At 40.2% G+C, this 14,037-nt stretch overlaps 1 protein-coding gene across 1 annotated transcript; it reads left to right on the top strand.

Annotated features, from left to right (window-relative positions):
• The first annotated feature begins 1,021 nt into the window (after window positions 1-1,021).
• On the top strand, window positions 1,022-5,953 carry LOC135740878 (uncharacterized). The gene is made up of 3 exons (XM_065259428.1): window positions 1,022-1,202; window positions 1,296-1,863; window positions 4,280-5,953. Exons 1-3 carry the CDS (start codon window positions 1,041-1,043, stop codon window positions 5,299-5,301), a joined length of 1,752 nt encoding a protein of 583 aa, XP_065115500.1. The 5' UTR covers window positions 1,022-1,040; the 3' UTR covers window positions 5,302-5,953.
• Window positions 5,954-14,037: the final 8,084 nt, after the last annotated feature.

Genomic DNA, 14,037 nt, shown 5'->3' with positions numbered 1-14,037 from the left:
TTACGAAAGAAACACTAGTTTGTCTATAACAGCGCATGTTTTATAAATTTGAGCAGGGCCGGTTTAGACGAGATTGGGCGAGAGGGCAAACAGGGAGGCACCAAGGGCTCCAAACTGTGACCAAAATGAGTTTTTGACACAGCGCGAGCAGTTTTCACTGCTGTTCACGCATGTGCAGGACACCCGTGACAACAATACGGAATGCAGGATCGGGTTTTACCGCTTATTTGCATGACGCTTCTCAATCGTTTACCGATGCGTCTACGCAGAGAAGATGCGCCCGCGCGGGTTTAATACATTTAAACATTGCAGAGATGAGAGATAGAGAAAACTTCTAGCCTACATTAACACCAAAAACATTACAGATTAGAAACGCACAGGTAAGGAAAACTGTGGATATCATAGAAGACGAGAAACTTGTAAAGGATACAAGTATGTATATTGCCCTGCCACTCATCTCATTACAATATGCTATCTGGATATGTATGTATCTTATGCCTAGAATTAGCCAAGAGGGGTGTATGATTCTTTAGTTCAGAGAGAGAGAGAAGAATTAAATAAAATTATATAAAAATATTTAATTTCTCATTAAATAAAATGAGAAACGTTGGAAACAACAATGTAATCTTTTCAGATTTACTCAATTGTACAGGAAAATCCATAGTGCAAATGGAATTAATTAGGTATCTTAAAAGTACAAGATTAGATAGTAGAATATAACAATTGACAAAGGTTTAATGTATGTTTTTTTTCTAATAATGCCCTCCTCTCTAAAAAATGCTACACACTCCAGTCCAGTTGGTGGCGGTAATACACCATAAGTTGGCTTGTCAACCGCCAATAAACAGTACAAGAAGAAGAAAAATAATTAAGTCTTCTCTTTCCAATACAGCAGGAGGCGCTCTGTAGCTGTTTAGTCAGACGATAAACATACTAAACAAGGAAAGAAAGGAAGAACTCAAACATGAACCGCTGTGTGTTTACATCAGTTTTATTTTAATGTACTTGTTTATATGTCTTTGTGTATTTTAGTGTTAACAATGAGAGATGAGATGGATGTGACGTGCTGTAAATCAGTAGGAACTGATCTGTCCATGCGGGATATTGATGATTTCATCACAGAAATCTCTCAGTTGAAGAAAGAGGTGGCGTTACTGGAGGCAAAGCTGAGGTCAAGAGGAGATGAAGTAGTGAAGAGAGAGGTTTGTACAGCTTTAACATCCTTTACATGAATCTCACTCTGTCTGTTTGACATAATCAAATCATTAATAATCTTACACTGAGTGTGTTGTCAGGTTTGTTGTGAATCTTCAGTGTGTGTGACTGATGGGAGTCTGGATTCAGTGTGGATGAGCAGCAGAGATCAGAGCCGCACACCACAGCCAGTGCTGGACAAACACACACAGGACTCAGAGCTCAGTCTTACTTTACTCTGTTATACTGAGTCAAAGCCCACAGACGCTCAGGAGGACAATGCAGTGTGTGACAGTAATCAGAGCTCACAGGAGGATCAAACCTCCACAGAGTCTCTGGATTCTGTCTGTAACGCTGGAGAACAGCAGCAGATCCTGAAGATGTGTTCAGTCAAACTCATCGACTGCAGGACCCTGATGATGAAAATAAAAACTGAACCCACAGCTGAAGAACATTGCACAGAGGAAGATGATGAACCCACAGCTGAAGAATATCATGCTGAGGAAGATGAGGAACCCACAGCTGAAGAATATCACACTGAGGAAGATGAGGAAGCCACAGCTGAAGAATATCACTCTGAGGAAGATGAGGAACCCATAGCTGAAGAACACGACACTGAGGAAGATGAGGATTACGATGATGATGATGATGATGATTTTATTCCTTCAGGTATGTTTCCTCATTCATTGTTTTCAGTGCCAAAATTCTAAGGTTAAAAACTACTTAAATGTCCTAAAATAACTAAGCCCTAGTCCTGGATTAATCTAAAACCATGTATGGAAAACTACTTATTTAACTCATTTTATATTTGCCTTATATATTACATACATACTCTATTAAAGGCGGAGTCCATGATGTTTGAAAGCCAATGTTGATATTTGAAATCACCTAAACAAACACGCCCCTACCCCAATAGAATCTGGACCTTCTGTTGATAGACCCGCCCCACACATACGCAACCCGGCATTTGATTTGATTTGATTTGATTCGCTATAAGTGTGTTTTGGTAGTCGGCCCGTCTCCTTTTCCAAAGCGTTTTTCAAACATTGTGGACTCCGCCTTTAACAGTTTAAAATAAATGAAGTAGAAAAAATAGAAACATTTTAAGTTTATAAATTCACATTATTATCACATCATTTGAATAATTCAACGGCTCGTCGTCAGTTATTCCTTACTTACTATATAATCTGAATCACAGCTATTCACTTATTGTCAAAATTACTTTTTCTCAGCAAGAGGACAGCAACTTAGTAAGTAGTAAAGTATGTTGTTTATCACGTTTGATCACCCCTTGCATGTTTAGATAGCATGACTAGTTTGTCTTGTAGCTTACATTTAGAATAGCCAGCACAGCGCACCTTGCCACAGTATAAGGAGGACAACAGCAAGACTAGCGTCATTTCATCGGACTCTTTCCCTTCAGTAACTACTTCATCATACGATCCTTCATTTCTGGGTGTGAAATAGCCCAGGTGAAAAATAATTATATAAAAAATATAATTTAAAAAAGTATATTTTGTACTATTTTTGTCAAATCCAAGTATAGTTAAGTGTATTCAATTATGTATTAACTTCAACTTAAAATCTATTTGACTACACTTCAAGTGTAAATAATATAATGGAACAACTTTTTTTAAAGGTGCAGTGTGTAATTTTTAGAAGGATATCTTGAGAGAAATGCAAAATTATATACAAAACTATATTATCAGGGGGGTGTAAAGACCTTTCATAATGAACCGTTATGTGTTTATTACCTTAGAATGAGACGTTCCAGAGGTTCCCCTTACGTGGAAGTCGCCATTTTGTGCCTCCATGTTTCTACAGAAGCCCTTAATGGGCAAACTTTTTTTACTAACTTGTCTCCGTCAATTACATGTTTTTCCAGTTGCGGGTACCATAGCTTCTCTATGCGTTTCAAAACGAGGGGTGAGCAGTGGACTGAGCCGTTGGTTGCAATTCGCAACCTCACCACTGGATGCAGCTAAAATTTCCACACTGCACCTTTAAACTTCAAGTGCACTAAAATACACTACTGAAAATCAAGATTCATGAGGAATTAAGCACCCTTACAGTACAATTGCATTGTATCGCCATTCTAATGGAAATATACTTAAAAGGCATTGCAGCGCAAATTATAGTTATGTTTAAGTACATTTTGTGCATACACTAAAAGTATACTTTTAAAAAGTACATATTAAATACTCTTTAAATAAAGCACAACAAGTAGAAGTATACTTGTTTTATGTTTCATGTACTTCAATCATATTTTGAATACACTAAAGTATACTACGTTTTTACCTGGGAGTCCATTATATCATCGTTTAGGGCACTGGCGTCGCCATGGTTGATCAGATTGAGGCGATCAAGAGTGAAATTTTACACACAGTGTAAGTGGATGGCAAATGATAAATCGAATCCACAATTTTTTAACAAAGAAATATCTGAAAAGTGTGGCGGTGCATTTGTATTCAGTCCCCTGAGTCAATACTTTGCAAAATCAGCCTTCGCTGCAATTACAGCTGTACGTCTTTTGGGGTTTGTCTCTACCAGCTTTGCACATCTTAAGAGTGTAATTTTTGCCCATTCTTCTTTGCAAAATAGCTCAAGCTTAGCCAGTCGAATTGCTGCAAATGAAGTGCTCTTCCGCCATACAATATAGTTCTCATTTTTTATCCGCTTAAAAAAATCATTGCAAATGTGCCACTATGTTTACTCGTGTAACTACTCATGTAACAGTCTTTAAATAAGGAAAACATGGAAGTGTTTAGTGACTTCTAAGTTCATTCCTGTTTGGATCCTAAGGAATGAATGGGGCTAGGCTAAATGCTAACACATTCACGACGCGCTGTACAAATATTAAGTGCACGCATTGAAAAAAGATATATATGTTTTCATTCCTCTAAGTTAAGGTAAGAACATAATAAAATATTGAAAAACGTTGTTGTTTTCCATATGTTTGTCAATACCCTTGACTTAGATGAATATCAGATCACATTTTATGACAAATTTATTCAGAAAACTATGACATTGCAAAAGGTTCACATAATTTTTCTTGACATTGTATATGCTCTTGTGTTTCTTTCAGATGTGAAGAGTTATTCGTATGGAGAAAGTACATCCTCAACATCATCAAAAAAGCGACCGACAACACAAACTCTTTCCTGCATCATCTGTGGAAAGACATTTAGCTCACAGGGACATTTAGAGAGACATAAGAGAAAACACACAGAACAGAAACTCTTCACCTGCAAGAGATGTAAGATCACCTTTACTACCTTACAAGATAAGAAACTTCATTTAGAAGAAAAGCACAAAGAGAAGACGAAGAAGAAGCACTTTCACTGTGAGAAGTGTGGAAAAAATCTTTTTGCAACAACCTCTAATATAAATGTTCATGTGAAGACACACAGTGATGAAAAGCTTTTCCACTGCAGTGAATGTAACAAATATTTCAGCACCAAAGGAAATCTCATTGCTCATAAGAGAACTCACACCGGAGAAAAACCATACAAGTGTCCTCACTGTGAGAAGAGATTTAGTAATCCATCCTATATTAAGAGACATGTGCGTTTACACACAAATGAGAGACCGTATCAGTGCAGTGAATGTGGAAAAACCTTTAGTGTTTTAGGCTCTTTAAAATCACACCAAAGAACCCACAGTGAGGAGAAACCCTATCAGTGTTCATACTGTGATAAACGTGTCCGCTTTAAATCCCATCTGATATGCCACGAGAGGATTCACACTGGAGAGAAACCTTACCTCTGCTCTCACTGTGGAAAGAGCTTCTCTAATCCAACTGCTTTTGGCTTTCATCAGAGAGTTCACACTGGAGAAAAACCTCATCCCTGTGATGTTTGTGGAAAGAGATTCAGTCAATCTAAACATTTAGTGAGACACCAGAGAATTCATACCCGTGAGAGGCTTTACAAATGCTCTCAGTGTGCCGAGACGTTTGCTCGATCAGATGTTTTGAAAACCCATCAGAGAGTTCATACTGGAGAGAAACCTTACCACTGCTCCATCTGTGGAGAGAGATTCGCTTATTTAGGAAGTTTTCAGAGTCATCAGAAGAAACATGCTGAAGAACAAACTACTGTACAATGAAATCATCATAGCGCTGGTTTTTATCATTTTTGGTGCTTTTCCATTAGGGTTGCACGAAATAAGATCAGAGCAGTCGTCATGTAAAGGGGGATTGGGTTGCAATGACAATTCTTTATTGGTTCACATTGCAAGCTTCATCTGCACTTTAAAAACACAGTTTAAAGGTCCCGTTCTCAAAACGATCTCTATTCGATAGCAGGACTGAAAAGGTTCTTCTCTATGTAAGGTGAAGTTTTAAATTAGCTTTCCTTTATGGGGTGTCGGTTAGAACACACTGAATTCCATTAGTTTCATGCAATAGGGTTTAATTTGTCATTCTTTAGTATTTCACAACACAGCAGTGCACAGAGTTACAGGTCACAAGAGTGTATAGGAGTTTAATGTGTGTTTATGTGTGGTCTACAAAGGAAAGAAATAAAGATATATATTAACAAATGTTTCTTAAATATTATAGCACAGACATTACTTCACAACAGTTGTAAATCTCTCAATAAAACCTCTAAATGAGAATAATTTACAGAAATGAACTTACAGGCGTTATAACTATTACTCAATACTACCACCTGTTGGTCAGAAACGGCAAAACACTGAAACCGAAACTTATTTCTGAGGTAAATTAAACGAACTGAATATAAACCAGATATATTGCTTAGATAAACTTGCAGTGTTTCCTCTAGGATTTTTTCCAGCTGTGGCGGCAGGGGGCGCCCATGATAATTATAAATGTACATTATTTTTTTTTAATGTAGAAAATAGGCTACAGTAAACTAACATGTGCTTTTTATCATTTTCATGCTGTCATTTACTTTTCCTTATATTTATAGCATATTGCTTTTCTATGTTTGATCTAAGCTGTATTTTCTTAAAAAATACGTAAGTTTTATAGCTTCATACGGATCTTTCATTGTAGTTTTAATGTAGTGTGCAAGTTCGTGCTCGGGTTTAGCGTTACAGAGCTGTTGCAAAGTCACGCACAGTACTGTCTGATAATCCGAACCGCTGTGATTGACAGAACACCCGACATCAGCAGCAATTTATTCCACACCCGGGCTGTTTGACATAAAGAGCCCGACCCGGTCACACCGCAAATCGCGCAGTTATAGAAACCTTTATGCTCTTCGCAGACAGATCTTAAACACAAATAAGCACGGGGACATTTAAAAACTGTTACCTGCCGGAATCGAGTCGAATTCTGTTCTTGGATGTTAGACCCGCAGTTTACGCTCGCATATTGAGTCCCGACCTGGATCTACAACGCATATAACACGTTAATATTATTACACCCGTTACATCAAATATTAGAAGTTTCACCCGCGGGTACCCCGACCCTGTTGTTTCGTCTGAAAACAGATGAAACAGTCTCACCGTCTGCCTCCAGTTTTTATTACCAACGTCCTTCTCTTCCACGGGAATAAGTTTCCTTCCAAACAGATTCGACTAATGTCTTGCAGTCCTATATGAGATGTATTCAGTATTTAGCCTTTTGTTTTTGGACAAACATCTTATCATTTAATGTGAAACTTTGTGAGTGTCGATCTAAAGCACAGAAGATTGACTGACAGCTGAGCGGTCAGCAGCGCGCTGCGCTTATAGCCTATATTCTGAATAACTAATGGCCAGATAAGTTGATAATATGAGTACAGTGATTACAAATGAATGTCCAAAAAACTCGTAATATGTTAAATCGAAAGTTTAATCATGTCATTTCTCGCAGCCCCGCGCTGGGTCCGTGTATATGCGCCTGTGAACAGCATACGCGTGATGACCTTGCAACTTAAATTACCCTTAATTTATTGCCAGACAGATAAAAGTAAAATAAAATTCGAATCTGTAAATTGTGTATTTTTATTTATGTAAACTCACAATAAGGAGAAAACCTTGTGCTTATTTAAAATCATTAAAAACACGACGTGATTTCTGCTGCTTTGGTTTAACAGCGCATCACAAAAAAAGAACAGAAACTCAAATACTTTTTTATTCGTTTGTCAATCTGATAATTATAACATATTTCGTGTAGACTTATTTATTTTATTATTATTTCTCAAAACAGAGACGTAGCCTAATCATCATCCGTTGATTTAAATCTATTTGTGCATGAAATTAAACCCATGGGGGAAATTATGATATTTTAGGAGATTTATTTATAAATGAGTGAACAACGCGAATCCAGAAAGGAATTTTTTTCTTTCTTGCTGGGCGGACATTTCGGTATAGCTTTATTTATTTTGCGAGCTTCCGCCGCGGGTTTTGTCTAGAAGGGATACAGAAAATGCCAAAAAGTTTAGGATTAGATTTGGAGGTAGGATTTTTAGGATGAAAACAGCGGCTCTGGCTACATGAGATACACATACATCCTACAATCCTGTGAAAAGTTTTGTTAAGAGGTGGGTTTGGGTGAAGGATTAGGATTAAACAGTCCTCATCCGGCGAGATTTCGTTTGCTGTATCCAGGGCTGGACTGGGACAAAAATTCGGCCCTGGCATTTTGGGCCAAACCGGCCCACACTACATACACTGCAAAAAATTATTTTCAAGAAAAAATGTTTTTAGTATTTTTGTCTTGTTTTCAGTAAAAATATCTAAAAATTCTTAAATTAAGATGTTTTTTCTTGATGAACAAAATGACTTATTTTCTTGGGTCATTTTGCTCATTAATAAAAAGCATCTTATTTTAAGAATGTTTAGATATTTTTACTGAAAACAAGACAAAAATACTAAGAATTTTTTTTCTTGAAAATCTTTTTTTGCAGTGTATATAATTACAAATACCACCCATCTTTGCACACCTTTAAATATGTATAGCAATAGCAACTCCAATTCCATAAAAGCACTAAACCCAATTAATAGCAGGTTGAAAAGAGTGAGAGTTGACACAACAAACACTTCTAGAACGTGTTATTTATTAATGCAATAAAACTTTATAATCCACACTTATGAATCCTAAAACAAGCTTCATGCAATTGGCAAAATTTGCCATTAAATTGCTGACTTTTTACAAAATACAAGTGCTGCTTACAGTAATATTGAAAACTGATTATTACTTCCAGTACTTACAGGAAAGTATTCACTACATTCACTGAACTAAACTAGTGTGATTGCAGTAATTAGCAATGCTGACATCGCGGGCACGCGCGTCGAATTTCTGGGTCGAAGAATCTGTTTCAGCCCACGCAGTACTTTTAAATGTGTGTCATGCAATATCCACTTCTCGCCGCAAGGTTGTAGTATGTTTTTACTAAATACGACAATTAATAGGTCAAGTCCGACCACCGGAAGCGTTTGATATTTTTAACTTTCAACTCGGAGGTGTTTTTAATTCACAGCAACTGTTTAAACATTTGTGTCAGTTTCAACCGGGCGGTGTGCTTCCACTAGCTCTGGTCTCTAGTGAAAGGTAGATGGACCCAAATAAATATCTTTTATCTTGGTCCTGAAACATTTTACTCTGAGTCTATGGTGGAGAAGGTATTTAAATAAACCGCGGAAATTTCGTAGTCGCGTATCTATTAATAGACTACAGTGAACGTTCTGTCAGAATGTCCACTGCAGGTATCGTTCTAAAAACCATGGGTCCGATGCACATTCCAACTAAAGTTTGATGCCCATTCCAACTAAAACAGTAAATGTTTATAATTTATTTTGAAAGTACTAACAAAATTCTACATTCTGTTAAAATTTCATGCAAATATCTGATAAAATGAGAAAGTTACAAGCAAAAACTTGTGAATAAGCAGCATTTCGGTCACACACACATTCCATAGACATCCATATATAACTTTTTCCCCTGATTTCTAGAGTTTTGGGGTTTTTGAAAATTTTGTCATCATACCTACAGTAAAAGAGATTTTTAACATTATTTGTCAAGTGTGTTGTTATAAACAATAAACATATATTTTTTGTAAGCAGATCTCCCGGATTGTTTGATTTTGCTTGAAGAGAAATTATACGTTTTGAAACAGACTATCAACGAAAAATCTACGAATCAGATACACTCTCGTAGTCAAAGAGCAAAGAGTGCAATTATTTTATTGCAGCTTTATCACCATATTTTGTGTTTTTGACTCAGTTTTGTCAAGGGGTTCTATCTACACTTGTGTTTTGAAAGCAGTTCTGCTTACCGCAGGCACTACACTCACTTCTCCCTCGTCTCTCTCCCTCTCCTCACTGACACTTTGCGTGCTGGTGCTGCCAGTGCCACCACCGCACCGCCACCATCATCATCATCACCAGCGACGCGAGTTGAATGTCCTGCTGCCGCAGAAAACCTTTGTGTTATTTTAACACATTTTGCAGCGTCTGCCTGAAGAGCCTGTTTCTTTTTGTCGCGCAGTTTTTCTGCTCCTCCCTTGCGTTTTTTCTCCATCTCTCTCTCTCTATTTTGACACGTGAACTGACTGACGATGCACGCTTGAGACCAAAGCGGCGATTGGGCCAGTTTAATGTCAGTAAAATAAAATAACCAATGGGCTGTTGCTTAAATGTGAGTGGGCCGGTCTATCTAGAAGATGAAGACTGGGCTGGTCAGTCATTGGGCCAGCTTAATGTCGTTTAAAAAAAAATAACCAATTGGCTGCTGCTTAAATGTCAGTGGGCCAGTCTGTCTAGAAAAAAAAAGACGCTAACTGGGCTGCTCAGACAAAGATATTATGAGATGTATCGGCCCAAAAATACGTCGGCCCACCGGGAAACTGCCCGGTTTGCCAGATGGCCAGTCCGCCCCTGGCTGTATCCCTTCTATCCACAACCGCAGGCGTGGCGGGGATGTTTTAGGCGTGGCGGGCCGCCACGGTTGAATGCATATAGCGGAAACACTGTAAAGATCAAATGGCAAGCATTTACAATATTAATGTGATAATCACACATATATACATACAAATCAAACGATGCTTACCAGATATATGCAATAATGACAAGTAATACTGAACATAATTGGCACATTTACACATTGTCAAAAGCCTGCGACAAACGGCTTAAATAACAACAAATACTTATATTTCAGATACAGAATAACATTGAATGAATACTTTACAAACCCTTGAACTAACATTGATTATCTACTGAAAAGACAGATAACTTACTTTTGGTCCAAAACAGTCCATTCCAGTTGAATGGAAGGCAGGCTTGAACAAACGGAGCCTTGGTGGAGGGAGATCAGCCATTTTCTGGGAGGCAGGCTTTGACCTCCATCTGCAGCATTCGTGGCAGGTTCTTTGGTGTATCTTACAGCTTCTCTGCCCTTTAAGATCCACACCTTCCGGCGAAGTTCAGCAAAGACTCGTTCCGGTCCCGGATGACAAAGACGAGTATCATAGTCTTTGATGAGTAGCTGAGTGTAGGGGTGATGGGAATCCAACACAATAGGGTGTACTGTGCTTGGATCAATGCCTTCTATGCGTCTCAAACGTCCCCCTACTCGTATTAGATCGTTGTCTAGATCAAATTCTGGGGAGAGGCAAAGTAGACGGCTGTTGGTAGGGACAGGCTTACCGGCTTTTAATAGCTGATAGTCCTCTGGAAAGCTGTCCATTTGGGCCCTTCTAATTGCAGTCAGCTCTGCTGTTTGGTAAGTATTCGCTGAAGGAGAACCATTTGGATTTGCCGCCCCGTGCAGCTCTTCTGCTACTGTTTTGACTAAGTCCTTCCAGCTGCTAAACTTACTACCATCTGCTGTTGTTGGTACTGAGTTATTAATGCCACAAAATACACTGTGCTTTAATTCTGTGGTATCCTCAGGTACTGGACTGTGGGTTATTGGTGGTGATGGCCAATTACTCTGAGGTTGGAGGAGGAATTCAGGTCCATGGGTCCACCGATTAGGCTCAGTAAGTTCTTTCAGGCTCTTACCACGGGTAAGATCATCCGCAGGGTTCCTGGCAGAGTCAATGTAATGCCATGCTTTAAGGTCAGTTAGTTCTTGAATCTCTGCCACCCTAGTGCCCACAAACACCTTGAAGTGGCAGGATTCAGAATGTAACCAATGGAGGACAGTTGTTGAATCTGTCCAGAAAGTGACCTTCTGAATCTTCAAGGTGAGCTCATTTTCAGTCAGCTTTGTCAGCTGAGCTCCTATAAGAGCGGCACACAACTCAAGCCTGGGAATTGAACACTGCTTACGTGGAGCTACACGTGATCGGGCCAGAAGGAAGGAAAGATGAATACTTCCACATGGATCCTCTGAGCGAAGATACGCTACTGCTCCGTAAGCTTTCTCAGAAGCATCAGTGAAGATATGGATTTCCCTATTGACTTCAGGGTTATCCATGCTGGCTGGCGTATAGCTTCTTGGTAGTGTTACTTGAGGTAGGTATTGAAGTTCAGCTTCCCACACTTTCCAAGCCTTCTGAAGCTCCTCAGGAAGTTGTGAATCGTCCCAGTTCCTATTCTTAGCCCAGAGCTGTTGAACAATGACCTTAGCCCGTGTTGTGAAAGGAAGAATGGCACCAAGGGGGTCATATTGACTTGCTAACACACGATATATGTTCCGCATCATCAAAGCATTGTAAGTGACAGGTCTGTGCTTGTAACACAGATGGTCTAACTCACAGTTCCAATTCAGTCCCAAGGTGGATTCATGTGGGTCAGATTTGTCATGTGAGAGCCACAGCTCTAGCTTGGATGATCTGGCTTCTGATGCCAAATGACTGATAACCTCTTGCACATTGCTGGCCCACTGACGGATGTCAAATCCTCCAGATGCTAACAGCTCCCGAAGTTTGTCCAGTAACTGCCGTGCTTCTTGAGCAGATGGAAAGCTCTGCAGACAGTTATCTACATAGAAACAGTGGTCAACAGAATGCCTCACATCTTCATCTGGTGTGCTGTGCGATGAAACGTGTCTTTGGAGGGCAAAGGATGCACAGCAGGGACTGCACGTAGTTCCAAATGGCAGTACTTGCCATTCATAAACGTCAGGTGGGTTGTCTCGTCTCATGTCACGCCACAGAAAACGCAGGAGGGGCTTATCCTCAGGTAGGAGTAGGACTTGGTGGAACATTCCACGTATATCGCCACTAATAGCTACACAGTGCTCCCTGAAACGCAGTAAAACTCCCAGGAGTGAGGGGCTTAAGGTTGGACCAGGCATCAGAGAATCATTAAGGTTCAGTCCCTTGTATCGGAAAGAGCAATTGAACACAATACGATCCTTGTCATTGTGGTTTACCAGATGGTGTGGGATATACCAGGTCTCCCCCGTCATACTGTTTTCAGCAGGTGTGAGTTTGGTAACTGCGCCATTCTGTACTAACTTCTCAACCTCAGCATTGTACACAGCTGCTTTCTCTGGATTTTGAGCTAGTCGGCGTTCCATACTCCGGAGACTTGGCACCACAGCCTCTTTGGGGGCACAAAAGAAGGGTGAATCCTTTCTGCGCAATAAGGGTGTTGCATAACGTAGGATTCCATTCACCTCCACACGTGTTGTCTTGGTCTCTAGAAGATTTATGGCTTCTTGGTCCTCTCTGGATCTTGTTACCTGCTTTTCACAGCGGAAAGGTAAAACATCAAGCTGCCTTAATCTTTCAACATCTCTTCTGAGTTGGAGTTCGGCAGGGATCAGAAACAGTAAAAGGCACTGTTGTGGCTGTAATTGGTTCTCCAGGATCTTGGCAGGTCCCTGGAGTGTCCATCCAAGCTTCGTCTTTATAGCTGCTGGACCATCAGGCGTACCAATTCGGACTGGTGCGATCGGTGTGATAAGGTGAGTATTATCAGCTCCGATGAGAAGTAAAGGACTTACTCTTCCAAAGGTCTGCAGAGGGATGTCTTTAAGGTACTTATATTTCTCCAGCAAACTCACGGGATACGAGTGATCAGCCAGACCAAGGGTTTTTGCAGTAAATGCTGCATTAATCTTGAAGGTCTTCTGTGGTTGAGTGGCAGGTGATATGTGGAAGTTAACTGAAGTACCACTGATGGTTTTCACCTCTTGTCGGATGGTCCGCAATGCTATGCTTTCAGCCTGGCCTTGTATGTCCAGCTCACGGGCAGCATCAGGAAGGAGAATAGTGCGCTCGGACCCATCATCCATGACAGCGTAAGTGTTAAGTGTCTTGCCTCCATAGCGCAGCAGAACATTTATGACCTTTAGGAGAACACGTCTGTTGTCAGTGGGTCTATCCAAGTACAAGGTCTCAGCGGTTGAGCTAACCAGACAGGAACCCTCACCTGTACTCTTTGTGTTGACTTCATGCAAGATTTGCAAGTGTTTCCCATTACATATGCTACAAGGCTTCTTGAGGGTACACTGAGCTGCCTGGTGTCCACGTCCACAACGCCAGCAGCGATGGTTCGTTCGGATCCAGTCAATCATTTGCTGTTTATCAAAAGACTTAAAGGTAGCACACTGACTGAGATAATGATCATCTTTATCACAGAAAGGGCAGAAGGCTTTAGTTGGGGCTTTGAGCTTCTCCACTTTAACTTGTTTGATTTGGGCCGGTGCTGGAGTGACAGTGTCATCAGTGGCTGAACGGGCAGTAGGTTTGGATTCTCGCCTACGTTCTGTTCTCTGCTCTGTTCTTTGGCTCTTATAACTGATCTGCGACTCGCTGCTTTGACACCAGGCCTCATACTGGAGCCATTCAGAGAATTCACGGAGGTTATACACAGACCCAGGGCGATGGTACATCTGTCTATGAAATCCTGATCTCATTTCTGCAGGTAACTTACTCAACAGTCTCTCGACATGTGACCCACATCGAAGTTCTGCTTCGCCTTCATCTCCAAGAGTCTCCA

The sequence above is a fragment of the Paramisgurnus dabryanus genome, chromosome 24, assembly GCF_030506205.2.
Source record: "Paramisgurnus dabryanus chromosome 24, PD_genome_1.1, whole genome shotgun sequence".
NCBI lineage: Eukaryota > Metazoa > Chordata > Actinopteri > Cypriniformes > Cobitidae > Paramisgurnus > Paramisgurnus dabryanus.
The sequence above is the reverse complement of the archived record's forward strand: the minus strand, read 5'-3'. Positions and strand labels throughout refer to the sequence as shown.